Source organism: Zonotrichia albicollis, chromosome 1, assembly GCF_047830755.1.
Source record: "Zonotrichia albicollis isolate bZonAlb1 chromosome 1, bZonAlb1.hap1, whole genome shotgun sequence".
Classification (NCBI taxonomy): Eukaryota; Metazoa; Chordata; class Aves; order Passeriformes; family Passerellidae; genus Zonotrichia; species Zonotrichia albicollis.
Window position 1 is genome coordinate 47770011 of NC_133819.1, and position 27526 is coordinate 47797536.

The 27526-nt window shown below is 42.0% G+C and overlaps 1 protein-coding gene across 2 annotated transcripts in view; it reads right to left on the reverse strand.

Moving 5' to 3' along the window:
• Positions 1-27526, reverse strand: part of AOAH (acyloxyacyl hydrolase) — a 77696-nt gene that overhangs the window by 34754 nt on the left and 15416 nt on the right. For both annotated transcript variants that reach the window (XM_026792700.2, XM_074540446.1), the window contains exons 4-12: positions 24183-24243; positions 22981-23080; positions 15062-15121; positions 9694-9764; positions 8332-8392; positions 7757-7827; positions 7217-7265; positions 6827-6875; positions 5617-5711 (exon numbers count right to left, since the gene is read on the reverse strand). In XM_026792700.2, the coding sequence (XP_026648501.2) occupies positions 5617-5711; positions 6827-6875; positions 7217-7265; positions 7757-7827; positions 8332-8392; positions 9694-9764; positions 15062-15121; positions 22981-23080; positions 24183-24243 (617 nt within the window). The remainder of the gene's footprint in view (positions 1-5616; positions 5712-6826; positions 6876-7216; positions 7266-7756; positions 7828-8331; positions 8393-9693; positions 9765-15061; positions 15122-22980; positions 23081-24182; positions 24244-27526) is intronic.

Consider the following 27526-nt stretch of genomic DNA (forward strand, 5'->3'; position numbering starts at 1 on the left):
CATTCAATTTTTTAGGGCTGCAGGGAAACTTCAAATTTGCCTTCTTCAAATCTGTTAGTTTTGTGTGCTAACAAAAAGTACTTAATCCAAGGGCACAGATATGAGCAGAAGTGGAGGGATACAGCATAGCTTGGCCTTCTGCAATATTTTCCTCCTCACAGGTTAGCATTAGAGGTGAGAGAAACAGTCACTAGGACAGAAAAAACCCTTCAGATGTGATCTCTTATAAATGCCACATATATTAGAGTATAAGAGAGATAAAAATTATTTAATACTTTTTAAACAAATAGTTTTATGAACAATTCTCTCATTACTTACCATTGGCACTCCAAAACAATATATTCATTGGACAAGTCCCAGTAATTTCTAACTGTTTGGTTTTTTTTCCCCTACAAACTTGGCTTAAATATGAATTTGCCAGAGCCTAATTGAGTTGCAAATTGATTTGAAGAGGAACGTTTGAGCCCAAAATTACAGTTGCATTTGAAAACTGGATAAGCATTTAGCATTGACACTATTCCAACAAAGCACTTAAGGGCCAGACTTTTGAAGATATTTCAGGTCCAAAGGGTGAAGATGAGTAGTTAATGGAAAATTCAGAAGAATGCTGAACCTTAAACTCTGCATTGATGTAGTTTCGAAAGTACAGCCTAACAGACTGTGTTGCTTAGTCTCAGATGCAAATGTGTCCCACTCTAGAGGTGCAACTGTGTTGACTTTTAGCATAAAACTCTCTTGAGCACAGCCTTGTTTAAATACCATTCTCTAGACTATTCTGGCTGAGAAACCAACTTCAGCCCACATGCCAGATTTTAGCAGAGAATCAGTAGAAAATTATTCTAGCCTAGCTTCAAATGCCATATTTCAGCATTAAATGCTTTAGATGGGTCTCATTCCAGTGAACATCCTCCTCTCCTAGATGTGTCCTGTCTTGGAGCATGGGGCAGCCAGAGCCATGGCTGATGCTGAATGCACACATGCCAAGCAGTGCTTAAATGGAAGAAAGTTCAGGGTTGCTGTGGCAAGAGATTTTCAGAATCAGAATACAAAAGGGCACTGGAAACCTCACACTCATACAAGTCTTTCCATCCTGAAAATCTTAAAATCATTGAGGTATACCTTAATTTGAAGGAAAATTGGATGTTTCTTTTTATGATGATTTTAATGCTGTTCAAATACTGGTGAGAATATTAAGTATCATAGACAACTTTATTATTCTAAGAATACAAATAAGAAAACCTTAAGCTCTTGAGAAAAGCACAGCCTATTCTTTTTAAAAAGCAAAAATTGCATTTCTGCTCTGTAAAGCTTCAAGGGACAGAGGTTTGAAATTAGCAAAACTATTACCTTATTTCCCACAAAATTAAATGTCTTACTCATGACAATACAAGCTTGGAGAAACCTGCCTGCATTTCTCTGGATCTAGAGAAATGCTAGATAATGTTTTTAAAAAGAATTGCAAGCATCAAACTCCTGGGTTTTTTTGTAGTGGTACGAAAAAAGAGAAGTCAGTGGGAAAAGTGTTTGGAACATTGTGAATCCACATTTAAAGAAATGATGAATTCTGCTAATAGGAAATAAATAATATGAAACAGTTACTTTAAGGATATCTGAGAACCCCCTGAGTTTGTGGGCAACTAGGTATCTACTGGACTATGGATAATGTAGGATTTATTTTTATCTTTATTCAGCAACAAAATAGTGATCCAACAGTTTTAAATTGCATCTTTCCAGAAAGGGCATTATTTCCATCACATTTATAAATATAGAGCTTTTACCTCAAAATAAAAATGTCTCTAAAATGAGATATGAAGGTTGCTTCTATTCCAGACATACAACAGAAAAATGCTGTAATTAGTAGCTATTTGGAAGTCAATAGTAAGCAGATGGACAGAGCAGCAGGAGCACAATATCCATCACTAGACATACTAGTGTTTTCAACATGAGCTTTCTGCAAAAAAATCTACCTCAAAAAACCCCTAGTACTTCTGCTTTCATAGGCCTTATAAAGTGCATGTCTACTGCATTACACTTCACTTTTAGCATCCAGATTTTCAGGTTAAAGGGTTGAACATTCAGCTCAATTCTTGCTGAAACTCTTCAAAGAAAAATCTGGCAAACCCAAGAAAGTCAAAATAAAGTTGACTTGACCCCTTCTTAGAGATGTATCATTCTCTTTGTGTAAGACACCTGGGACTTCCCCTATACAGGGAAGAGTGGTGGTTTTTTAGTTGTTTTCTTTCTTTGATTGTTTGTTTCAGCTGAAGAAATAGCATGTCCAAGCTGCAGTTTTCAAAGATGCTTCCACCTCATAATGGGTGTTTCCCACACCGAGTAATGCCTCCATGTGCTCCTTCTGGGAAGAACCTCCTCTGAGAGGGATGCTAACTATTTATGTGACTGGCTCCCAGCTAAAGCTTTGGAAATAGCACTGGAAAACAAGAGTGCCCCCTCTGATATCTAGCATGCCAGAGGACTTGATGTGGGAAGAGTGAATGATGCAACTTGATGCATCCTGTACAAAATGAGACATATAACAGCAGCATGTCCCCCTGCATCACCCCAGATTACACTGGGGGTTATGGCCCTTACAGGGCAAAGCTAAGAGGGCAATGAATTCCTAATTAGACCACGAAATCCAAAATCCAATGTATAGCATCTTCCCAGCAATGCTCTTCAAGTCAATGGCATGGACATACGAATTCCAAAGCTATTCAGCCGAAATCTTATCTTGTCACCCCTGTGTTGAATATCCAGCTACCCAGACAACTTCCTGAGTGAAGTTCTCATTCACACTCTCTTTTCTTTCCGTACTCATCATAGGATCTCCTTTGCAAGGTAGACGATGCAAAGCAAAATTGGGGAAAACAACCATTCTGCAGAGCCTTTTAATGAAATACTTGGCATCTCTCCTAAAAAATTATTTCCTCACCTAATTAGCTTTAAAACTGGAATTAACAGCTGCCACTGATGTGGTGCTGATTAGCAGATGGGCCCACAGCATTGTTACCAAGTGTAAATTTTACTTTACACCTGTAGATGTAAACACTTGTAAATGTAAACACACAAAAGGATAAATATAAATAAGAAATATGTGAAATATAGAAAGCATATAAAATGAATATGTACAAATATAGAAAAATATTAAAGTAATAAAATAATTCACAGAATAAATCTAAATTAACAGGCACAAAACTTTTTTCTGTACCCATGATAAAAATTCTGCACAGGGCAGGGGCGTGGAAGTGCTATTTGAAATTCCATGTAGAGGTTTGAGGTTCTATTGAAATGAAAATTAAAGCTTTGAATATGCTCTAGTATTGAGTGTGGATAAAACCATTTGACAAACTAATATTTTTATGCGCCTTATCAAAGAAATTTTGGCAGAATCAAAGCCAACTGTCTTGAGTTAGACGGCACAAAGGAACAGCAGGTACACAAAGATGATGCCTTTTCCTCTCTTCTCCAAGGCCTAACTTCAAATTCTTGCTGTGGTCCCAGATTAAAGATGTTTCCTGCAAGATTAGGACATAGACTCTCTGCATTCTCTCTGGTCACAAAACCATCTCTGGATGGGCTTCAAAATTCTCCTTGCGGGAAGCCTCACACTGAAAAATCATTGAAGCCAGTTAATTTGTTAACTAAGCCTAGAGATGAAGAATATTTTCCAGTGGCTTTTAATACAACAAAAGAGACAGCAATATTGCACCTTCACAACCCCAAGGCAGTTAAATTGCTGCTGTTGACATCCTCCAGAGAGAAAGCAAGACACAAACGACAAGGAAAAGGAAGAGGCAGTGATAAAGTCAGAATTAGTTCAGAAATGGTATTGCTAGTGCTTTTGTGCTCAGGTGACAGCTTCTGCACTCATGGTGAGCTCCAAATTAAATAACCTTTTACTTTTGCTAGAGTTTAATCACAAACACTAGTTTTTATACAACTGAGATCTCTGTATGTATGCATTAATATTTAACTGATTTATTTTTGCCATTTGGTTGGTAGGAAAGCTTGGAAATAGTCCTAGAAAAAAACATGTTGTTTCCTATCCCAAACCTTACATATATTTTTTGGGCCTTACACAGAGTGCACTAATTCCCTCCCCGTGCAAGCTGCTCTGCACTGATCAGATAGTAACAAAGAGCCTCCAAAACTCACTTTTGTAATCTGCACTCCAGCTCCCAACCTTGAATCTTGTGCCTTGGCATGATATTAGCAGACCTTGACCCATCCAGCTGGTGGATCAGCAAGCTTCAAGCAAGAGAAATTCTTTCTAAATCTTCATTACAATGATAATAAAATGCTGACATAGTCTAAAACTGTTCTTGCCAACATGACTTTACCACCAGCCTTACTGTCAGAATCATCCTTGCCATCAGTATTATGATCATCTTTATTAGATGAGATAATCTCAATTATCATTAGTGGTAATTTATTATGTTCCTCATCAGCTCTGTCATCAGTGTCATTCGTGTAATTGTTGTTCATAAGCATTTAACAAAGAAAAACAATGGCTAATCTGCAACATTTAAATCAGCTCTAGGAGCAAAAGCGGGAAAAAAACCCATGAAACTCTCAGGCCTCCCACAGCACAATAACTACTAAGTCTGGGAAAAGAATTGTTCTCCAGGAAATGTCTGTAATCTTATTCTACAGCCACCAGTGGATGTGTAGAAGTTTTTCATCAGGAAGGGTGGGCATGATGATCTATCTGCTATCCCCTGTGCAACAGACTCTTGGGCAGAGAAGGACAAGGTACAGTCCTCCCTGGCTAGAGACTGATAGGATAGGAAACAACAGTGAAGGTCAGGAACATACCTGCACATTTATCTCCACCCCATAATTACAGTTTGCTGGAATGATCTTTTCCTCTCAATTATTTCATTACATGCCAGTGAACTGCAACAGGCTCAGTATAGTTCACAGTCAGGTGCATTTTGTTTTCAAAAATAGGAAATGCTGGGATAACCACCCAAGGATAGACATCAGTGTGACAGGGATATTTCATGGTCACAGGAACTCTTCCCTTACGGACAAATCTATTATAAATACTTGGATGACCCTCAAACACCTGCGAATGCATTTGTTCAACAATCCTCAAAACCAGAACACTGGAGTTATGAGACCTATTTCACATATGCCACAGGATGAGGGAAAACAATCCAGGGCATGTCATTTCAAAGCCAGATTCCTAAAGCAGAAATTCCCCGGCTGTCAGCAGGGTCACTTCTGCAAACACCCTCTCAGCAAGGAGCCATCCCAAGCGGGCTGCTAATGGCAGGTCTGATCCCACAGACAGCACAGGTCTCCTTGAGCTGCAGGCACGTGTGTGGAAAGTCAGATGTCCTGGTTTGTGTGTCTGGCACAGCACCGGGACGCTGCAGCCAAACTCTTGCCTGACCCAATTGCACAGATGCCGGAGGAGCGGCAGCAGCACAGGGCTGTGCTTTTTTATCTTCACAGGAGCAGATGCCAGAGGGGACCGATACACGTGAGACCTTAACTACAAATTCCAGTGCAGTGAAGCATTTTGCACTTGTTTCCCCTTGGCAACCTGCAGCACAGCAGAGAGAGCAAATGGCAATCAGTGGTTTTGGCAAGCTGAACGTGGTTCCTCACCGCTGACATCTGCGTGGCGGTCATCCACTCGGGAGGGATGTGGAAGTGAGCGCCGGCCGAGTCCCCCAGGAGCACGACCCCTCTGGAGTCTGCACCTGATGGATGCATTTTGTTAGTCACATGGGCAGAAAGGGCAGCTGAAACCCAGCTCTGAGAGTGCTTAAAGAGGAGCAGCAGTAGCAGCTGATGGAGTCACAGGGTGACTGGCTACACCACCCTTCACATGGCTTAAATGTTCAGACACTGCAATAGGATTTCACTCCATCTGCAGCAGAAACCATCTAACAGGCATTTGCCAACAACCCTAGAGAAACAACTGGAGACTGGGCATGAAAAACAGGGGGAGGTCTTGCTAATCAGAAAAGAATCCTGGCTGTATTTAAACTGTGTGTTATTTCAGCAGAGGTTCTGCTGTGCAGACAGTGTTTATTTTTGCTATCCATAGATTATGCATTAAAAAGTACTTAAACATTTAGGGAAATCGGATTACTCAGAAAATTGCTCAAAGCTCCTTATAACAGAACTGGGTGGCGGATGTGCTACTCATACGAGTATTTCTGCTAGAACAATCTGTCTGGTTTATAATTAATGTCACTTAACATTTGTAGATTAGCCTTTCATCTAAAAATGTTGAGGAGTCTTGCCAGGCAATGGTTCATCCCCAGGATACTGATTTCAGTGTGAGGTGAGGTGAGTGGCAACTGCAGTTACTGCTAGTTTGTGAGGCTTTTATTTGTGCAGTGTGGGCACACAGGCACCCACCCACATCATGGCCAGGGAGATCAGATCATGCCATCACTTCACCCCTTTAAGGCCTTATGTGGAAAAAAATGTATGTATTTATGGCAAGAGGTAAAACTGGACAAATGCAAATGTTAAGCTGCTTCCCTAATCTCAAAGCCTCTCTCTGGGTTAGTCTACAGGCACCAGAGAAGATGCAGAGCTGACATCTCAGTTAGCTGCTGTCCCCATTCTATGTATTCAATTTCATTACTGAGCTGACTTTTAAGAGGAAATTACCAGCAGCCTGTGTTTTACAAGTTTCATCTTTACCCATCCTCAAGATCAAAAAAACTCAGTAACTTTGCTCTTCTCATGATGTTATAAAGTCTGTTGTCTTTCCCTAGCCTTGTGAATGTGCAAATATTGAAATATTTATAAAATTAATACATAAGGCACATGGTTTATTGTATTGACTCTAATGATTTACCTTTGCAGAACTTCTCCTCATAGGGAATTCCATCTTTTGGATCCACACCCTATTGGAGAAGAGAAAGGGTAGATTAGATAACAGTACCTATCTAGCACCTGAAGAATGTCAGTGCAAAACAGGGGCTGAGAATTTAGTTATTCTTGAATGTTTGCCTGCAGGAGGCACTGCATCATAATAATGAGGCAGTGACATTATTTTAATGAGTATATGTACATTTAAAATAATCATATAAGCTATAATTTAAATAATCATAAGCATCAATAAACAAACTGAATATCAGCTAATAAAACCAGAATAAATAAAAAAGGAACACTTCTCAACTAAATCAAAGACTAAAGAGGACAAAAGAGAAGCAGCAAATAGGAAGGTACGACTTCATTTACTTACCCATATGCCATTGCAGTTAGAGTCACTTTTTGCATCCCAATTATCAGGACTAAAATGGAGAAACAAAAGGATAAGAAATGACACAAAAAAGAATCGGGAAATCAGATCCCCAGTGCCATTTTCCACCAAAATTGAAAAGGAATTAGAAATTCCTTTCTGCATGGAAGGGTGAGGTTTTTTCCTCTTTGGATCTAGGAGAGGAAATTTTTCCTAACAAAAAGCAAACGCAAAATGCAATATTAATTTAAAGTTAATACTGAAAGTTGCTGAATTAAACTTATCCTTTTAGTCAATGTCATGGTTTCCCTTCCCATCTCTAGTCTGTCTGACCAATTTTAGCTGCAGGTGCTTTAGAGAAAGAAAAGAAATTTACACCGCCCCTGCAAATGAGTCTCATCCTGATCATCCCCTCCCTCACAGCAAAGTCAAGCAACAAGCAGTGATGTGCTAGTCTAAGAGTATGGTCACAACAAAATCTGGAGCCCATTCTTCTCGAAGCCACAGTTAATAAGAAGCCTTTAAGGTAATTAAAATGTTTACCGCCTGCCGGGGTACACGGTTGTGTTTTTGTCGTTGCAGTCTCTGCCTCGCCAGTGATAGCCCCTCAGCGTCTAAAGGCCAGGAGAAACACACACACAGGACAGCCATTATTGCTCTCGCACTTTTAATTTAAAATATCTAAAATGAGAATCTAACTCAAGGTGTAGGAATAAAACTTAGTAAGCAGGTTGTATTCCAGAGTCCCTTTGCTAAGCTTTAATAGTGACACCTAGCATGCTTTAGTGCAGAAATAAGACAAGTTGGCAATTTATTTTTTGTTTAATATGACTTTACTTCACCTCTTATTAATTCAGTAAACAACCACTCAGCAGCAGAGCAATTTGCTTCTGCAGGGAGCACAGCTTTATGTGTGCATTTCCCCAGGTGGCACACATGAATGATTGCTTTTTCATCCAGGAAAAAACTCAACATTTTATGACAAGAAAACCTTCCATTCATTTTATTCCTATTCCTATTTTCACATGAATGGATAAGGCTTTGCAGAAAGTAGGAGGAATCCCAGAGACATCCTCATTATCAAGGGATTACTGTACCAAAGGAAAAGCTTTGCTTACTGGGAAGGTGCTAAATTTATCTCCATCAAAATCTTCAAAAGGCAGTTTATTTCTTAGAACACTGTAAAAAACAAAAACAACCCCCACAGTGTTAACATATGGAAGGGAATCTATTAAGAAAGTAAAAAACACAGTGAAGTGTACAGAACAGATAATAACTGGCATGATATTCACTGCTCTATATTCAGTTGTGCCTCTGTGCTTGTACTTCAGCAAAGTGATCCTGCCCAAAAGAGCAAATTCTGTATTTCAATGTCCACTGACTAAGCTCTGGAGGTGAGGCTGATGGACTCCTGCATGGCTTCAATGTCAAACCTGCAGTCTCTAAAACAAACTAGGACAACAAAACTGTGGTAAAATTTAGGGGGGTTTTGGTTGGTTGGTTTTGTTTTGTTATTTTTTTTTCTTTTTTTTAGTTTACAGAAAAAGGAAAGTAAAAAACCAAATATGGTGAGGGAGACAGAGTGCATGAGGGAGAGATCAGAAAATCTGAGTTGAATATATGCAATCCAACATATGATATAAAATTTCATTCCCTTCAACGGTCTGACCTCACAGGGCTCAAACTCAGCCTATGTATCCTGACTAATGTTTCAAAAGACACTTGCAAGATTTTTCATGTCAATCAACCCATTCCAAATAAACTCCTGATATTTGCAGTTTCAGTTAAATGAGCAGAAATAAGTGAGCAAGTTAGTCTTGGCAGTTGAATCAGTCAAATATACAGCTGATAATCCTGATTTATTCTTAGACCTGCTCGAGTATTCCACCAAGTCATTGGAGTACATCGACAAATACACTTTACGAGTAATTGCCCAGCTCATGTCCCTGGCCTTTCTTAGAAACTGGCTCAAAGTCAGCACTGTCATGAGTTGTTTTTCCTGGATGCCATCCACCTGACTTTCTTAAACACCTTGGGATTGTTCTATGCTTCATAACTGACATTAAATTTGGGTTCCTCACAGAGTCATGCAGGTGCTGGTGGCCTTCCTGCACTGAGACACGGGCACCACAACTGAGTGAACAAATTAAGTGAAGAAGTTTCTTGGGCTCAGAAAATCTCAGGAGAAGGGTGGCTTCCTGTTGGAGATGTCACATCTGTGAGAGTGTCACATATTTGAGCTCTGGGACATGCTAAAATTGAGCAAATGGTTTAAGCACTAAACCAACCACAAGGATCCCTGTGAAGAATATTACTTACCTGAACTCTGTGCAGGCTCCTTCTGTACTACCTAGACAGTGGTTTTATAAAGGAAACCAACACAAGTAAATATGGGAAGCTTTGTTAGCTAAGGATGACTTTTGGAAGAAGCAAATTTACCATGTTCTGTTTCTGGTTAAAGACTGAAAATGTATACTTACAATTTAATCTTCTCACAGAGGTTAGCCAGAAGAGGAAATGCACACACACTTGAGAACCCCATGAAGCTTTTCTGGAGAGGAAGAAAAATAAAAGTAGATGGATGCATTAATTCACAGGTGGTGTAGCTTGGGATATTCAGTGTCAGTAAATTACAGAGCTAAACCATGTATTTTCTGCCTAGAAACATCCAAAAACTCCAATGATGCCAATAAGGATGCTACATGCCAGAGGATTTAGATCTGACACAGCAGTCAAGGATTAAGGCTGAGCATTTTACAGACCAGCTATTCTTGCTTTCAAAGACGTGTAAACTCAAAAGGGAAAGAAAAAGTTCTGGTCTTCTCTCTGTCTTCTCTTATGTAACCAATTTCTTTTTCATTCTTTGTAAAAATTACTGTTCTCATGTTCCTAAATGTGGTGACACCTGACACAGGGCAAAACTAGTGAAAGCCCACACATGAGTCTGGTTTCTACATGCCAAAGGCCAGGGACAACTCTAAGAAGAGGAGAAATGAGAGGATCCAGACTGTGTATAGACTACCCTTGATTTGTTTAAATGAGATGTTTACCTGGAAATCTAGATTTTTATCTTGGCCAAACCTGTAAGTTGTAAAAGGCAGCTGCTGCTAGAAAAACTCCTTCAACATTAGTAGCCCATATCCTTGGGCCAATCCAGTTGATGTTCCAGGTAGCCAGGAAGCTTCAGAAGCTGAAGGCGACCTTCCTAATGAATTGTGTTGCATGGGCAATTAATCCCACAAACACACTGCTGTTGTGGCTTTACTGTAACTTCAGCTGGTCTTGAAACACTGAGGGTGCCCAAGTGTTTCAGCGGGCTCATTCGTGCACAGCCCAGTTCTCTGCATTCACTGAGGCTACATTTACCATGTAAATATGAAGCAGATGAGCAGATGGGCATACTCATAACTTTATGCAAAGAAGGGTAATTGTTTATACAGACACAGCACTTGTAAGCTCTGTCCTTGGACCAGCTGCCTTCTGTTACATATTTTATATACACAGAAAAAAGAAAGAGTAAGATAGTCCTCAACCTAATGATAATTCAACCCATGCCCATCATGAAACAGAAGGTAAAGCTTGGGTGCAGCAGGCTTGGAGTCCAGTGGAAGGTTATTACACACTATGTGGGTCTATAACCCCAATGTATACAGCTCTGAGTGACAAAGGAGAACTTTGAGGCAGCACAGCAAGGCAGTGAGGCCAAGGAGCATAGGGCATTGCCTTGCAGCTCCAGGGAAGGTGTTTGCTTGGACAGGTAACAAGAGGCTATGGAAATATGGGTCTCATGCTGCCCAGAGCAGGAGGTCAGGCACAGAAATACGCCACAGCCAGGATCTCAGGGTGGAGAGGAGAACTGGGCTTGTGGAGAGGAGACAGAGCCCCTAGTACAAAGGCTGCAGCCAACATTTATGCTGGTGACTGAAGTGATCATGCAGCAAGGTGAAGATGAAAAAGAGTGGTACCTTTCTTAGGTACCACTGAAAAGGAGGAGGAGGAGGAGAGATCTGCAGTGGAGCTGGAGCTGTAACCGTGTACTTTCTGAAGAAGGCAAAAGAGAAATCAAGTAGAAAAGAAAAAGGAAGGTCGAGGAGACAAGAAACCTGAAAAAAAGCCACCAATTAACTTTCTTCAATTCTGTCCAACACACTCAAATGACAAAGCTTTAGTCACACCAGCTTGGAGGGGGTTGAGGTGCTGGTGGATTGAAAGGAGAAACTAGAACACAATCACAGAAGAAATGGGGAAAAAATCCAAAAGCAGCCAAGGAAGTTGGGCCTTTCCTTAGGCTGAAAGGCCAACCTGGTCCCACTGCTGCACCTCCAGTTGCCCTGGAGGGTATTGCTGCCTTAGGGCTGTGTCCTGCAGCATGGCTGGGACACAGGCTTCCTTTTAGTTCTGAGTGTATGGTCAGGTGGGGAGTGAGCATGAAATGAGTGGTGCACAGACAGGATGCCAGCTTTTCTCAAAGTGATTTGCAAACTTATGTACACTTCCTGGAAAGAGGAAAGAAATCACTTGCCCCCTCCTTCATTCAGGATTAATCCTGCCAACAGAAGCACCAGAGACTCTTTAAGCCTTCCATCAGGCTAAGATTTGCAGGGTCTTCATCTGAGCTGTCAGCTTTTCACTTCAGCTTAAGCCACGGTATGCAAAGCCTTTGAAGTTAAGGCACCTGGAGTCAAAACTGCACCAGAAAGACAAACTACAGGGCTTGCAAAAAATAAGTACATAAGTAAAACCTCCTTTTATTCTGCTCACAGGCTGTGCTGAAAGTTTACCCTTTGCTGTAAACAGAATAAAATCTTTCCTGTCTTTTTCTCAGCTAGTCTTTTGAAAATTCCTGCTGACTGGCTCTCTGTTGATTTCAAAGGAAGGTTATCCTGCAGTGCCAAAGACTGCTCAGCTTTGGTGGGAGTGGATGCTGATGATAACCTGGCAATGTTGTGGCTGAGGACCAGCTTCAGCAGCATTCCAAAGCCTCCACAGCCTTTGTATTCCCACAGCAGGCGGGACAGTGAGATCTGGAGGCAATACTTTAGCTCTGCTTGGCATTGTGCAGGAGAGCGGCTCATCTGATCTTTGAGGCTGTCTTGGGCTACTCTCAAAAGGCAAGGAATACAGGTATAAAAAAGGAGGGAATCTTTGTGTGAACAGGCACTATTGGGTCCTTCCCAGCAGAGACAGGCCACAGCATGAGTTGTTGACAGAAGATGGGATACATGCCCCTGTGTAACATGGGTGAGTGGGCAGGAGATCAGCTTATGTCCTTCTCTGCCTGTCAGCTCGCTTTGGGCTCCCTCCATGGCTTCCCACTTGTCCCACTGCCAGGCTGTGACATGCAGGGACCTCGCAGTCATGACAGACTGTACAAAGGGTGCCTGCTCTCCTGAAATGCCACAACTCTAATCACCATTCTTTCATTGCTATTGCTCAAAGATGCCCCTTAGTATCTTCTCCACCCACAAGAAGAGTTAATGCTAGAGGTGCTCACAGTGATTGATTACACTAATATCCTATTCATTGCCTGTTAACATTCCCTAATGACATTTCTGTAATTATTTTAATTGGTTTTACTAAAAAGAATAACAATGAGCCCCTAATGCTTGTTGGTGTTTGGTTTAAGCCAGTGCCTTACAGATAGCTCACTCCTTTTAATGAATCTAGACATTTATTTAAATTTTTTGGTGTTTAGCTGCTTTCACTGCATCTCTACATCTGCTGATTACCTTTTCTTTTTTCCAAACTCATAATGATCCTAAGAAATTCCAAGTAAATGTGAAATCCTGGGATCCAGATGGATTTCCTGTTCTCATTACAACAGCCATCATCACATCTCTTTTTTTGTGCGCAGTCACACACAGCTGCCATGCCAAGATGGGGACAGTTAACTTGCAAAAATTTCTTCAGAAGGCTTTCCCCAAACATACAATGAAGCAAAAGCAACAAAAAGAGCAGATATGGGAAGAATTAACAGATCTAATTTGACTTTTTTGGTCTAACATGAGCCAGAGCATAAAAGAGTCCAGATGAATGTCTTTCTTTCTTCACTGATGTTTATGCAGGGATGTCCTACCACAGCTGGGATGTTTCTGGTTCCTCACCCACACACTCAGCCAGGTAATCTTCTCCCCAGGCAGTGAGAGCTCCTCAGCTCTCACTAAGGTGTATCTGCCTGTGCAGGTAGGATCATGATTTGGGAGCCTTGAGACTGTGCAGGTGGTTTTCTTACTCTTTCATCACCTGCTGCTGCTCTGGGATACATGGCTTATGTAAGCATGATTCATTCACACTGTGCTCCCTCCTAGAGATTCTCTTTTGTGTTTCTTACTGCATTGTTTTTCTGGATCTGAAAATAACTTCAGTCTGGATGAACGGGAAATTGCAAGCTGAAGTAATGCCCCTAGAAATGTTATTTTCTATTTTCCAGGTTGAAAATAAGTTTCAGCCAGGGCCATTACAGGAAAACCTCCAGGAATAACTGCAGGTGAGGCCCCAGCAAGCATATGATATGTGTTTTAATTTGAGCTGACCTTGCATTGTGCAGGAGGTTTGGAAATACATTGATACCCAAATGTGACCTTTCTGCTTGCAGTCTGTTTGTCCTTCTCACTGGCAAATGGGCAGCTAGGAGCAGAAAGGGGCCAAGGGCCAATGGAGATTGAGAGAGGTATCGGGGCATTGAGCAGTTTTGAGGATATGTGAGAGTAAAGGCAAAATAGAAGTGCCTATTGCACCCAAAGATTGGTGCTAACCATGCCACCCTGCCCAGGACAGTCTGAAAGGATGTGGCATGCCCATCCCAAGAAAGTGGGATGTGGCTGGCCATGTGAGGGACTCAGCCCAATATGCCAAGGGTACAGCACATGCAAGGAAGCACAGGAATTGTGTCCCACAGGGCAGCACTGCCCCGCCGGTCCCTCTCCAGCCCCGTGCCAGCTCAGAGAGGATGCTCTGCTTGACTCAGAGCATCTTGTTACAGGTGTTAACCTGGGGACTTGCTCCAGGGAGAGAAGAATAAAAATTTCATGCAATTTGAGCAGAAATTTCAGGCCATCAGTAGCACAGCACTGAAAAGGAAGGGAAATGAGTAAGAGATCCTGCTGGTTGCTGTTCTGTGGGAGCTGAGGCCGGTCTCTCCAGTGCTTTGTTTATTTCCCTGGCTTGGTAATTTGGCAACTGCCCAAAGGCTAATTAGGCACCTCAATTTTCACTTTTGTGACTAGCATCACAGTAAGGATTCAGGAATAAGCAATATAAATAATTTCTTCACAAACACTTAAAGCATTTCCTCTGCATTAAATGACTTAACTGGAAGCAAATTCAAGGGCTGAACTGACTCACCTAAGTGAACCTAGCAGAATAACAGCTGCTACTCTTCTCTGCTACCCTTTAGAGATCCTCTACAAATCTGAGAACTGTTGGAGGCAGAAAGATTTCATATCCTATTTTTCAAATTTTAGAGGCAAAGGCAGCAACTCATCAATACAGGAAAAATATGCAGAATTTGCATTCAGTCCATTGCTTGGGCTTCAGACAGTCCCAAAGCACAGTTGCTCTGCTCTGAGGCAAGGGGTCAGTTCATGAGGCACCCTATTACACACAGCTGCAAGGTAGCTGCATATTACATTATTTTTTTATGCTCTCCCCATCCTCTCATGTTTTTCCTTTATTTCTCCCTCTCTTTCTTTCAGGGTCACCTGATAGAGCAGATCCTGTATCAAGTAGGAGTGAGTCAGTATCCAATTCAATGCCAATCAGGAGGATTCACAGACAAAACAAACAAGGACTCACTCCTGATAAAATGCCAGTACAGAGTAAAACACCTTAATGCCATCGATTTCTTACCAAGTCCTTGGAAGTTTTCATAATTCTTTTTGCTTTTCTTATTGCAACACTCAGTCCCACCTAAGAGAGCAAGAACAAAATTAAAAACAACCACATCAGCCTCACAGTATCCTACCAACTTTCCCCCCCATTTCCTACCACTTTTTTCTATTTTAATATCAGTCACAGCACAGAAATGATGTATGAGTCCACAAACTCCTCATCAGTTACTTTTTATTGGACTAACAATCAATTATCCAGTCACCTTCTATGAAACTCCAGTAGCAAGAGTTCATTTATTTTGCTCCAGGGCATCATTTATTTCCCAAGGAAAAGTCCAGATCAGCTGAAGAGCTGAAATTCATATCCTGACTGCACTGCGTGAGCTGCAGAGGACATACTTCTCTAGCAACCCCTCCTGAAGGAAAACTCATCCATTAAAAGGCTAAAAGAGCGTTACTCATGTAACATCAGTCTGACTTGCTGTGGGAGGGTACAGAGGAAACATTTGCTCCTGCATGGATAAGGGCTATACTCAGCTGAGGTTCATCCCGGCAGGGGAACATGGAGTGCAGGAAGGTACAAAGCAGGGAACAGAGTTTGGAAGGAAAATCCCCTGCTTAGGATCCAGGAAGGTGAGCTTTTTATTCTGGAAATACCTGCCCTCCCTGGAGAGCAAGTTCTTGCTGACAGTGGCAAGATAGTTTTTCTGGTGGGTCTATGGCAACTTGTGCTGAAGAGGCATTTTGGGATACCCCCACATTGTGGGTACTTATACCTACATAGAAAGAAAGAGCAGGAGAACCATTCCAAGAAAAGGTCTTGGAGAGGCATCAGATTAGCCATCATAAGGCCATGGGTTACAAATAAGTGAGCTATTAGTGATACACAAATAAATCCTGAAATCCCTTTCCACACAAGCTCTTTGGAAGAGCAGAGGAAATTTTGTGCAAGGGGCGCCATCCATGAGTGTGAGTGAGAGCCAGGACAGCTCTGCTGGCAGCAGAAGGACACAAGTGCCATGTCTGGTACAGCAAGGTAAAATGCACCCTGATGGCTGCTTGCCATGGCCAGGAACTGCCAAAACACTGCCTTTGTCCTGCTCTCCAAGCTTTCCTCAAGGCTCTGCCATTGCAAAAATCTCAACAAATACATCTTTGCACCCCGTGTGGTCCACAGCCCTGGGTGCTGCCTGCAGAATTGTTGAGGCATAGGCAATAAGTAGCTGCTGTTTCTGCACTGTGCCATTAAATGTTGACCTGGCCTTAAGAAATTTGTCTTGTATCACAGCACAGAAAGATCACACTGCTTCTCCTGCCACAAGGACTCTTACTAGTCATGGAGGTGAGGGGATGCTCATGCCATCCAAAATATTTAACAACTGTTTAACAACTCTGATGAACAGCACTTTCTAAATTTAGACAAATCTTTCCATAGAAAAGAAAGTTCTCACAACTCCAATTTAGGGAAAAAAAAAAAAAAAGATAAGAGACTGTCAGAAGAGTCTGGTAGGGTAAGGTAACACCAGTGTGCTCCCCCCTGCTGCTCCATTTTCAATTCAGGACAGTATTCTTTTATCTCAGTGATGACAATTCCCACATTTTGTGCTGCATTTATTAGGCCACCTTTGAAAACAGCCATATCTGTGAGATATATGTGACATAACTAAGTGATGGCCTCTGTCCTCCTCCTCCTCAGCATTCAGCATGATGAAGGCTGAAAGCACTGCCTGTTTGCTGTCTTTCAGCAGGAATAATTACTAATGTACTGCAGGCTTTGAGAATTGGCAAAAAAACCCTCCAACCTTAAAATAAAGAAGGAGATAAAAATCACTTATTTTTGAAAAGGTTTCAAATGGAAAAAAAATCCAGAATATCACAAACACATTAACACCTGGTTTCTGCTCAAAACTGTTAGTGGGGAGAAACTGTTCTGTCTGAAAATGACTTGCTATCAGTCCCTCCTACAGCCCAGCCTAAGGACATTACTGCAAGCTAAAATCAACTGGGTCTGAGGGCTCTGAGGTAAAGTCAGCACAAGTTTATATTCATCTGGACAGAGCTACAGGAACTCAGCAAGGGAGAAAATAGGGATGCTTCAGCAAATGCTGTTATTACAGCATTTGGAAAAAAAAGAAAATGTCCCTCATGTGATGGCACCTTACTGAACAGCACCATGCCAGATTAGAATATTAAAGCAGACTTAATTTGTATTTAAAGTAATCATTGCCAGCATTTTTGTGCTGGGGATAAAATTTAGCATGTCATTATAATTGATTTAGGCAGTGATCAAAGCAAATTAATTAACCGTGATATTCAAGGGTCAAAAATTTATGGTGAACAACACAAAGGGATACGGACGAATAAGCATAAGCAGCAAGGAACATAGACTTCTAAGCTGCTGGGTTTTAATATATGTGTCACATTAATATATGTAGTTAATATATGTTTAATTCATGGTGTCTATAGTCTTCTAAAAATCAGGGTATGTCACCAATAGATGAGAGAAGTTAGCAATGAGCCAAGACATTGTTTTCTAGTTTTCTTCCCCTGGGCAAATGCTGTCCCCAAAACCAATCATGCATCTTACATTTGCCATAGTTATGTTGTACAATACCAGCTGCTGTCATTTCTGCAATAAAATTACTTGAGAGGCAGATGTGAAAAATGGCTTGAAATTGAGTATAATAGTAGGAAAATTCCCAGAGATGTAGGACTTATCAATCCTTTTCTGCTGGGCAGGGTAGGAGAGACCTTTCTTGCTCACAGCAGCAGCACATGAGAAATGCGTGCTACAGAAAGCTACAGCAATATTGCACTCAGAAAGCAGAAAACAAGGGAGGAAAAGGTTGGAATGACCTTGTGTGTAGAAAATGCTCTCCCTGAAGCACTAAAGTTGACACGTTCTCTCACTTCACAAGTTCCTTCAGCCAAGACTCCAGGTTGGACTGTGGAAGACTGGCAGCTGAAACACCCACTGGGAAGAAAATGCTCCTGGTTTTACAGCTCACCTGTAATCCCTGGCTGACACCAGCATGCAAAGTCTGCCACTGAAGGCCATACCACCTGTACAACCTCCCCTGCTGCACCTTGGCCAGCAAGGAGCCTCCTCTCTTTCCCATGGTGTGAGAGCACCACCAAGGACGGGGTTTCCTTGGCTTCAGCAGCTGATGGATGAGTCCTGGGGAGCAGCCAGCACCATCCACCCCAACTGCAGCAGCCCTGCCACCCTGTGTGCACAAGATATCCAGCCATGGATGGGACCAAGGGCAGGGTGTCACTGGGATTTAATTCACTGCCTTCTTCCAGTGTTCTCCACAGAGACCACGTGTTCCCAGTAATGATTTCTTTTTTGGCAAACAGATGTATTTCTCATCTTAAACAAATGCACAAACCAGCTCTAATTCTCTCTCATTTATCATCCTTGTTAGCCAGCTTTCTCCCAGGAGACGAGATATTTACAAAACACTCTAAGTTTCCCTTCTAACTAATTTTCATCATCCTTTAACCAAGACTAGCAAGATAGCAAAATTCTGCAAAGCTTGTCAAATAGCACAGCTAGATTTGTTCATGAGCAACGCTTCCTTGTTCTCACACTTTTGTCTGCCACCTTCCCACCCCAAATATCTCTGTGCCCGCTTGTTTTCTAGGGTCCTGAGCTTCTACATTGGCACGGCACAGCTGCATGCACCACCTTGCAAACCCCATGCCACTCTACTTCCTTTGGATTTACTTGGTGGAATGTTGGGATTGTATGATTTGGCTTTTTGGGGTTGTTTGAGTTTTCAGTTGGGGTAGGGTTTATTTTATTTTCTCCCAGTGAGGAGGAGCAGAGGAAATGAAGAGAAACAAGTGAAAGAGCAGGAACTAGCACTCAAACTGTGCCTTCTGCTATTACCTATCTATAGGTAGTTTCTTCAAGGCTCAGTTCTGGCTGCAGGAGAAACTCACATTTCAGTGGATTTTACCAGTTTCCAAGAACAAAGGCTAAAAGGAAGGCATCTGGCTCCACAGGACCTAGCCTACCTCCCAGATGCTGTTTGTTTTACTGCTTATGGTCTCAAAAGAAGGAAACAGGTCCCAGTCACGAGGTTTACTTTGGACTGGCAGCCTGCTCTTAATCAGGAATGCAGAAGCACTCCCACTCTGGAGTTTGGTTCTGTCTCACCTCCAAGGAAGATCACATTTTTACTGGGAAAGATAAATGAGAGATAGCAGCAGAAGTATTTTCATTTTACTAAACCCCAAAGGGTTTCTTTTTCTACCCAGAATTAGTTGGCTCCTACTTTGCCAAACAGCATGCTGACCACAGTAATACCCACGAGGGATGTGGCTTTGTAGAAAGTCAGTGCAAGACCTGATAGAGGGTACACAAACCAGTCTGAGTGCTTGTGGCAGTGATGCTTATTCTGGCAAGATAAAATTATAAGAGCATAAATATGTATATTTTTGCTGATGAAAAAGGACATCCACCAAAATCCTATTGATGGAGTTTAAGACAAAATATGCAGCCAAAAGGTCTCTGAAAATGTGGAGCATAAAAGTGATGGGAAACAGAAGAGGCACCCTGAAAGGCAGAAAGATGGAGTACAAACTTTCAACACAGACTGTTTTAGTGATTGCTAGAGCACGACCACAGTGCTGAAGTCGAGCCATTATTCTGGCCCCAGCAAATCAGTTACAGAATTGTCATTTAACCAAACAGGCCAGCTGGCTTAAAACAATCTAGAGACAAGCTGAGAATAATCTCCTGCAAACCTGTTTGTTCCCAGGGCCAGAAAGGAATCTTGGTAGGCACTACGTAAAATTCTTCACCCTATTTCAGGCTTTTTCATTCACTAGAGGAACATCCCTGTATTACACAAACTACTGCAGAAAGTCCTCCAGCACATGAGGTGATAAACATTTTTGGCTAAAACATTATCCAGTCATCCTAAACCAGCTATCTTGGATGCTTGTACTATTGTCAGTCTTTCACAGTGGTGCTGCAGCCCATCTTAGGATATCTGTTGTTGATGTGGATTAAACTACAAAGTGCATTACAAAAAACTACAAAGCATTTTACTGCAGCTTCAGACACTGTCCATTTTTCAGCCAGTTTTAGCCACCTTCACTTCTGATGAGCCCCATTAGTTTGTCTCTTTACTTGAAGGAGATCCCAGTGTTGCCACCCTCATACAAAAGGGCAGAGGAGAACTTTTGGTGGCAAGAAGGGGCTCACAGGACCCATTAAAAGGGACACCTGGTTGCATGGTCATGCTGGTGATCCAGGAGCTGTAAGGGCCCCTTCCAATCTTCCCCACCAGCATCAGAGATCTGCTCCTGAAACTGCTTCCCAGGAGAGCAGCCCACCTTGCCCAAGCCCCAGCAACAGGGGGCTGCCCTTGCCCAGGCTGAATGCCCTTCTCCTCCAGTTCCCTGCTGAGAACACTGAGCTCCATGCAGACAGAGTAATGTTTTTTATTCATAATTAGAGCAAAGTCTTCCAGAATAATCACAGAGTGCTAATAGCTCCAGGCAGCTTGGCAAAAAAAATATAATAATTTGGGCTAATTTGTCAGAGACCAGGGAAGTATGTAGAATGATGCACGTATCATTTACACAGATTGCAGTGTCTCCCTTATGTAGACAGTTTGAAAGGCCTCTGAAGCAGGGGCTCTTCCTTCCTCAAAACACAAAGCCTCACTAAAGCAACACTGCAGAAACAGAAGAAAATAAACTAATGATGGAAAAAGCATGTTGATATTTTCCACTTTCCAAATTTTTATTTAGAGGTAATTAAAGCCTGAGCATTATGCTGCCATCCAAGGACAGGCAATGCTACTTCTTTCATTCCCTTTGCCAGTACAAATATGATACTAATTCTGGGAAAATGGGCATCTAAAAGTCTAAATGAATAAGTGAAGTACCTGAAAATCAATAGAGTTGAACAGAACAGTCATTAGTATTAAAGTCTTGTTCAAACACTCAGCAGGGGACTGCGCCAACATTTGCAGACTCATAAAACTGAAGTGATCAATCAAATTACAAACTAAAGAAGCAAATGTGAGGCAAACTGCATTTTATGCACCTGTGTCTCTGATTCTATATTAATTTTTTTCACCCATAATTCATCTTTACTCAGTCTGACTAGTCACAGAGTTACTGTGGGCAATTTATCAACCACTTGAGCATGAATTCCAAGCATGCTCTTGCTCTTCTCCTCCCATCTCCTCATGCTCTCTCAGGGCACAAGGAGAGGCAAAAGGAAGAGCACAGTCAGTGTAAAATAATTGGTTTTGTGGTAGAGTCCCCTTATTCCTGTTGAGAAACAAATACCTTGGCAGAAAGGGATTTAACTACCACTTGGAAGGGAAGAGGGTTTGCTTGAGCTGCTTACTCAGAGGGACAGTCTCCAGCCCATGCAAAAAAGAGTCCCAATTTTGTTTAAAAAAATAAACCAAAGCTCCACCACATTCAGCTGTTTTCCTCATGGACAGTGCACTCACTGAAGTGGTTGCTGGAGGTGGAAGGAGACAACACCGTGGTCCTACCCCTGTTCTGAGAGCTGGGTAAGAGCTCACAAAGATGTGACATCAACCCCATGAGTGGCATCCTTTCCCCTCTGTATGATCAGCCTAGCATTTTAACACAGGTGTTTTAATTTCTTCACAGGAGCCCCTTTGATTTATACAGCCATCTCGCCATAGCCGAACTCACTGTGCAGCCATGGTGAGCCCATCCCTCTCTTTCAGTGCAGTTCATTGCCTGCATCCTCTTTCACTTCAAGAGGCACCTTGCACTTCTGACCCTCAGCTCAGGATGGGGGATTTCTGATGGCACCTGCTTGATGAAGTTTGGGCAATATTCTGGTTGGGTTGAGTTAGTGTGGGCCATCTCTGCTGTTTGCACTCATCTTCTTTCACCTCTGTGTGTAGCACATCCATAGATCTCTATGTAGATATATTGTGGAGCATAGACTCACACCTGCTATAAACCAAATATTACTCTCATTCTTGAAAGGTAAGTGTTTCCCCAGACCTTAATATTGGCAGAACTAAATCCATCTTGGAGGTGAACCGCAGATCATTGAAGCCCATAAAAAGATTGCTTGATTTCAGGGACTGCTGGACTAGACCCTGTGTGAAACACCTCATGCAGTTAGAAACTCAACCAGATGAAGGGAAAAAGATTTCCAAAAATAGGTGCTGAAATGAATGGCTTGCTTTTCAGCACCACCAAACAACCCTCATCACTCACAGGTTTGAGTGTGACTGGAGGAGTATGATGGCTGGGATGGAAAAAATTACTCACAACCAAAAAAATCCCAAAACAAACAGCACATGTTTAGACACCTATGCAGACATGTACATGTGCAAGTATAGCAAAGATCTGGGACATGCAATCAAGGATGTGCAAATGTTGTAGCAAGTAACTGTACATCAAAGAAGTGATGGTAATTAAATATGATTTCAGCCTGTGGGGAAAAGATAATGCGCATTAGCCTAAACCTCCTGCACTGCAGACTAATCCAAGTCAAACTGCCCTGCATTTACAGCAGGTAACTTGTGCCCACCCAGGCTGTCCTGGCAGATCAGGCAATGTGGGGATCACTTGTTGTGCTGTGGTAATGTGGTGGCACAGATGAACCTCAGCTGAGTATATGCTTTGGGTTATTGTATTGCTTAACAATAAAGTCCCTACTCTTCCTCCCTGATCCAGACTGGTACAGGAGAATTTGGCCCTGTGACTGCCACACACCCGCAACCCAGTGGATGATGGTCCACCCAGCTAATGTGTGTTATGCACTTTTGTTCAAACAGATGTTTTTTAGAAATGTCCATGCTCTAAATGTTTATTTCCTAGACAATGCATGTGCAGTGGAAGCCTTCAAACTGCTCAATTCCAGCTTAAAACACATCCCACAATCAGTAGTTTTAAGAAAAGTTGGAAACAACTCACCTTTGGAGGAGAGTAGAGATGACAAAGTGGTTGTCCTGGATCCTGTTTACACAGCCTCAAGGAATGGCAAACCACATCAGCATTCATTTCCTTGTCTATGCTAAATGAAATGGTGCATAAACAAAGACTATTATGTTTTTCTGGGCTCTTGAAAGTGGAAGCTATTTCCACGGGAAGCTAAATCTTCCCAACACACCACACAATAATCTCAGCTCACTTCACCGTGGCCCATAACCGCTGCTCAGTACAGTGCTGGGTTCTAATGATTTTCTGCCACGACATCCTACTCAGCATTTAAAACTGGAATCCAGGATGATGGAAAAGGACTGTGCTCTACATGCAGCACCTGAATCAAATGCATTATAACTATTCTAGTTTTTTAATCAATCATAAGCCTGACAAAGATTTAAAGGTTAAAGTTAATGCATATGCAATTTGGCACATATGAAAGTTCAATCATTAACTCAACAACATAACCAGAAATCCTCCAAAGATCCTTAACCTTTAATCACCAAGCACGAGTGCTAGGACTGTTTCTTCCTTTTTGGGACACACCTCTGGGCTAATTAGGAATTAAATTAAAATATTTGATTACAGCATTTCTTAGTCCTGTAAGCACTTTGCAGTCCCTTGGTTAGTTTTAAAAACAAAAATAAAAGCCCTAGGGAAGAAGAAAGTCTAGTAAAAGCTCTGTTAATTAAACTAAGAACTTTCAAAGAGGAATAAAATGACCTACATTTTATTTTTTTAATCACTTAGATTAAATAGTAGGCTTCCCCAAGAGTGCATATCAAGGTCGGGGCTGAGAGCATGTAGGGGCTGACAATTAGAAAGCCTGATTAAAGGTAGAATGGAAAGCAAGAGCCAGGCAACAACTGTGTGATTTTATAGAACCTGTCTCACACACATGGGTTATTCAAATTCCTCCCTCAGCCAAATGAGCTGAATTTCAAAAGATAATTATGTCAGGTGGGCCTGATCTGAGATTTAAATGGAATATCAAAATGGTTACCAGTGGCAGCCTGTGTTTATTCACTCAGGAATAGCTGTGCCAAATGCCAAACCAGAATCACTGTGAAGCATCTCTGCTTTAAAAATAATGTGAATTTAGGGGTGAAATCCCTCCACTTCAACCTGACAGCACATCTGTACATGTCAAGAACAAACTAAGTAAAAATCTAAGAGGACACAGCAATACTTACAGTTCAGCTATGTGTGGTCCATAAAGTTCAGCAAGCACATAACAGAAACCTTGCAGTTTTTCTAGAAAACACAATTTAAAGGGTTTTTTTTAAAGTAATTGAACATGGTAAAACTGGTTTTGTAGCAGTCAAAATACAGAAACAGTTGGTTCATTGAGGTGAATGCTGGTTTACCTTAGGGGAAGGCATGTGAATCTCTGACCTCAGTGTAGCAACAGAGAATGGGAAAATCTGCATTTCTAATCTTACCTAAAATCCTTCTAGCTTTAGGTAAGTTGCATGATAAAGACTAAAAAGGATAACTAGCTTTTGGTAATTTTTCTGAGCATGGCATAATGGAAAAGTCAAAAGAAATTGTGCATGCCACAGCATCTTCTAAGCACTTTAAACAAACATCTCAGTAGGTTTGGAAGAAGAAGGAAAACAAACACATAAATCAAAGTGCAGAAAGTGATATTGGGCTTGATGCTACTCCTAGAACTGCCTTGGAGCTTCTGGGGGCTTGTGGAGTTAAGAGAATATGTTTTGTGTCGAGCAGGAGTTGTGCAGGAGTAATTGCATTCAAAGAAATACCTGACACTTCTCATTTGGCTTCCTTTCACAGTCTACAGCCATGTGCCTTTCTGGGAGGCTGGCTCAGGTGGTTTCCTTAATATGTGTGAAGCATGTCATTGATAAGACGGCTCATCAGAGATTCCTTTAAGGTACTGTTGTAAAATAACAGGTGATCCATGGATCTGGGCAAAGACACTGAGGGAGAGTGAGGGTTTGAATACAAGCAGGGCAATGATCTGACAGCCCCACGAAGGAAAACTGCCTGTTTCTTGGCCTGAACAGATTAGAGCTGGTTAACCATGCACATATCCTGCAAAGGAGGTGCCAGGCTTGCTCCAGCTGGGGTGGTGCTGTGAAATGTCATAAGAGACAGGTTCACACAAGTGCTGTGACAACAAACTTGCAGCTCCTCAAACTCCTCAGAGCTTTCTCTTGCACCTCCATTACCCAGACAGATAACTATCTGTACCTGGAGAAGAAAGCACAGAGTATTCTCATCTTTCACTGAGAAAAGCCACAGAAACACCCAAAGCAGTCACTTCACCCCCGACTTTGGGCTGAATATTCAATTTAACCAGTGCCAGGCTGGTCATGCCCAGGGCTGGGGGGCTGCTGCATACAGGGTGGGAAGTTCTGCTGTGTGGAGGGTACAAATCCTTGTGGCAGGGACAAGAGTCCTGCAGTCCTCTCCTGCCAGGACTGCAGCCACCCCAGCTGCCAACCTGCACCTGAGAAAGGAGGCACGGCACCAGGAAATCATAGCAGGGAATTAAGAGATTAATTTTTCCAACACCCTCCTACTCAGGGTGTTGCAGGCAGCTCCTGTAAATACAGTAGCTGATTTCTCTTATTCCATGACAGGTGTTTTATTTCAATCAAGTTATTAGCTTCATTTCTTTGCCTCCTTTGCCGCATAACTCCTCACTATTGGCTCTTTAGAAGCAATCTGCAAGTAAAAATTGGTCTCCTGACTAGAATTAGATTTTATTCTTGTTCACCTAAAATGAAAGACATTGCAGACATCAATAACCCTGTGTTTGGCATCACTGCTGATTAGAACACTCTCTGATGAGGCTTGCCAGTGGGGTACCTGGCTCCCTAAGGTAGCCTGCAGGCAAACGTGGCTGGCTTCCCCAATACCTCCCCAGTGCATCACAGGTGATGGTCTCCTTATGAATTTGCCAAACCAGCTGGTTTCCACAACATTTTTGGCTCTGGAGGAGCCAGCTGGCTGCTGTAACCTCTCCTGGTGTCTGAGAAGAGAGCAGAGTTTGGCTGCCTATCAGCTCTGGGGAGCTGATATAGGCTTTGCTGGTCACACTGATTTCCTTAATGCATATAGGAAACTTAACCTGTAATTACCCCACGGTATAAAAAATGATGAAGGTAAAAGGAATAGCAATAATGTTAAATTATTGTTGAGCACATGAAGTCTTCTTGGAAGATTCAGATGCCATTCAGGCTTTGGCTTTCAATAAAAAACCAAGACCAAAGCCACAGATAGCATTTACAGGACTTGCCATTGGAGCCAGCCTGCAATCATGTGTTCACAAATCTCCAGCTCTGCTAACACACACAAGGCGAGGATATTGCAGAGAGAAATCTCTGTTAGGAAGAAGCAGTGTAAGTCAGAAAAGAGGGGGAGAGAAAGAGAAAAATTATGAATAACTGTGGGTGTTCAGGGGCAAAAAAAGAGCTTAAACAAAACTAAATGCTGGAAAATTCAGAGAAAAATGTAGAGTATACTTGCTTCAGATAAAAGAGATCCCCTAAGAACAGTCCAGAAGGTTTTTCTATATAGCTTCATAGTCCTGGAAACACAAATGCTGGCTGAGTCCCAGAGAACAAATATTTGCAAAAAGGATGCTATTATCACATTGCCATTTGCACTTGAGCTCTAAGGTGTTTGCACAGCCGTGGTCAACACAGTAGCAGAGCATGACTCAGAGGCAAAGCTGGAGGCAGAGGGTCTCAAAGCACATTTCAGGTATCAGCCACCTCTGTGTCATCAAGCAGACAGTCAGTATCCAGGTAAACATATATATTTGCTAACAACACCTCTTACACTGTAAATACTGCCCCTTCCCCCAGACCTGGCCTATCTGCTCAAGAGCCTTCTTCACTCATGACTTTACTGTTCCTATTGTCACGGGTCTATTTGCCATGTCGCTTGAATCACACACATTGCAAGCATTTCCATACAAATGAGGCTGTGCTTCTGTTTTCTACACAGCCCGTGAGATTGAGTGGGACTGACAGGTACTGAAATTTTCTCTCTTTTTCTCTGAGCATTTTTTGTTCTCCAACATCACATAACTTTACAGAAGGCTTGATCCAAACCTGACTCAATTGTAATCAGAATTATAGGAGGCCCTCAAAAAACCCACTTTCTAAGGTTTCTACGCCTTAGGAAAAGCCTTGCTGCCATTAATTTGTTGCTGTTATTCTTGTTATGGATTGTAGGCATGTGCATAATAATGAAATTGTCTCTGTGTGAAATGCATGACCTGCTTTAGTAGGTTTGCTCCTCACCAGCATCCAAAGCTTTTCTGCTGTTTCAAGCAGCAAGAGGAAACTGTTGATTCCTGCTGGGCTGCAGCGTTCACCTCCCAGGAGAGGATAAATTGGGTTACACTGTAGCTCCCACACAATCCATAGGATTTTTCACTTCTTTCAAGTTCAGGGTCAGGTTTTTTTTCTACTGGGTATATCCATGCATCTCAGAAGGTAACCGGATTATACAGATTCAACTAAAGGGATAATAGGATTTTATGTGTGTAAAGAATGGC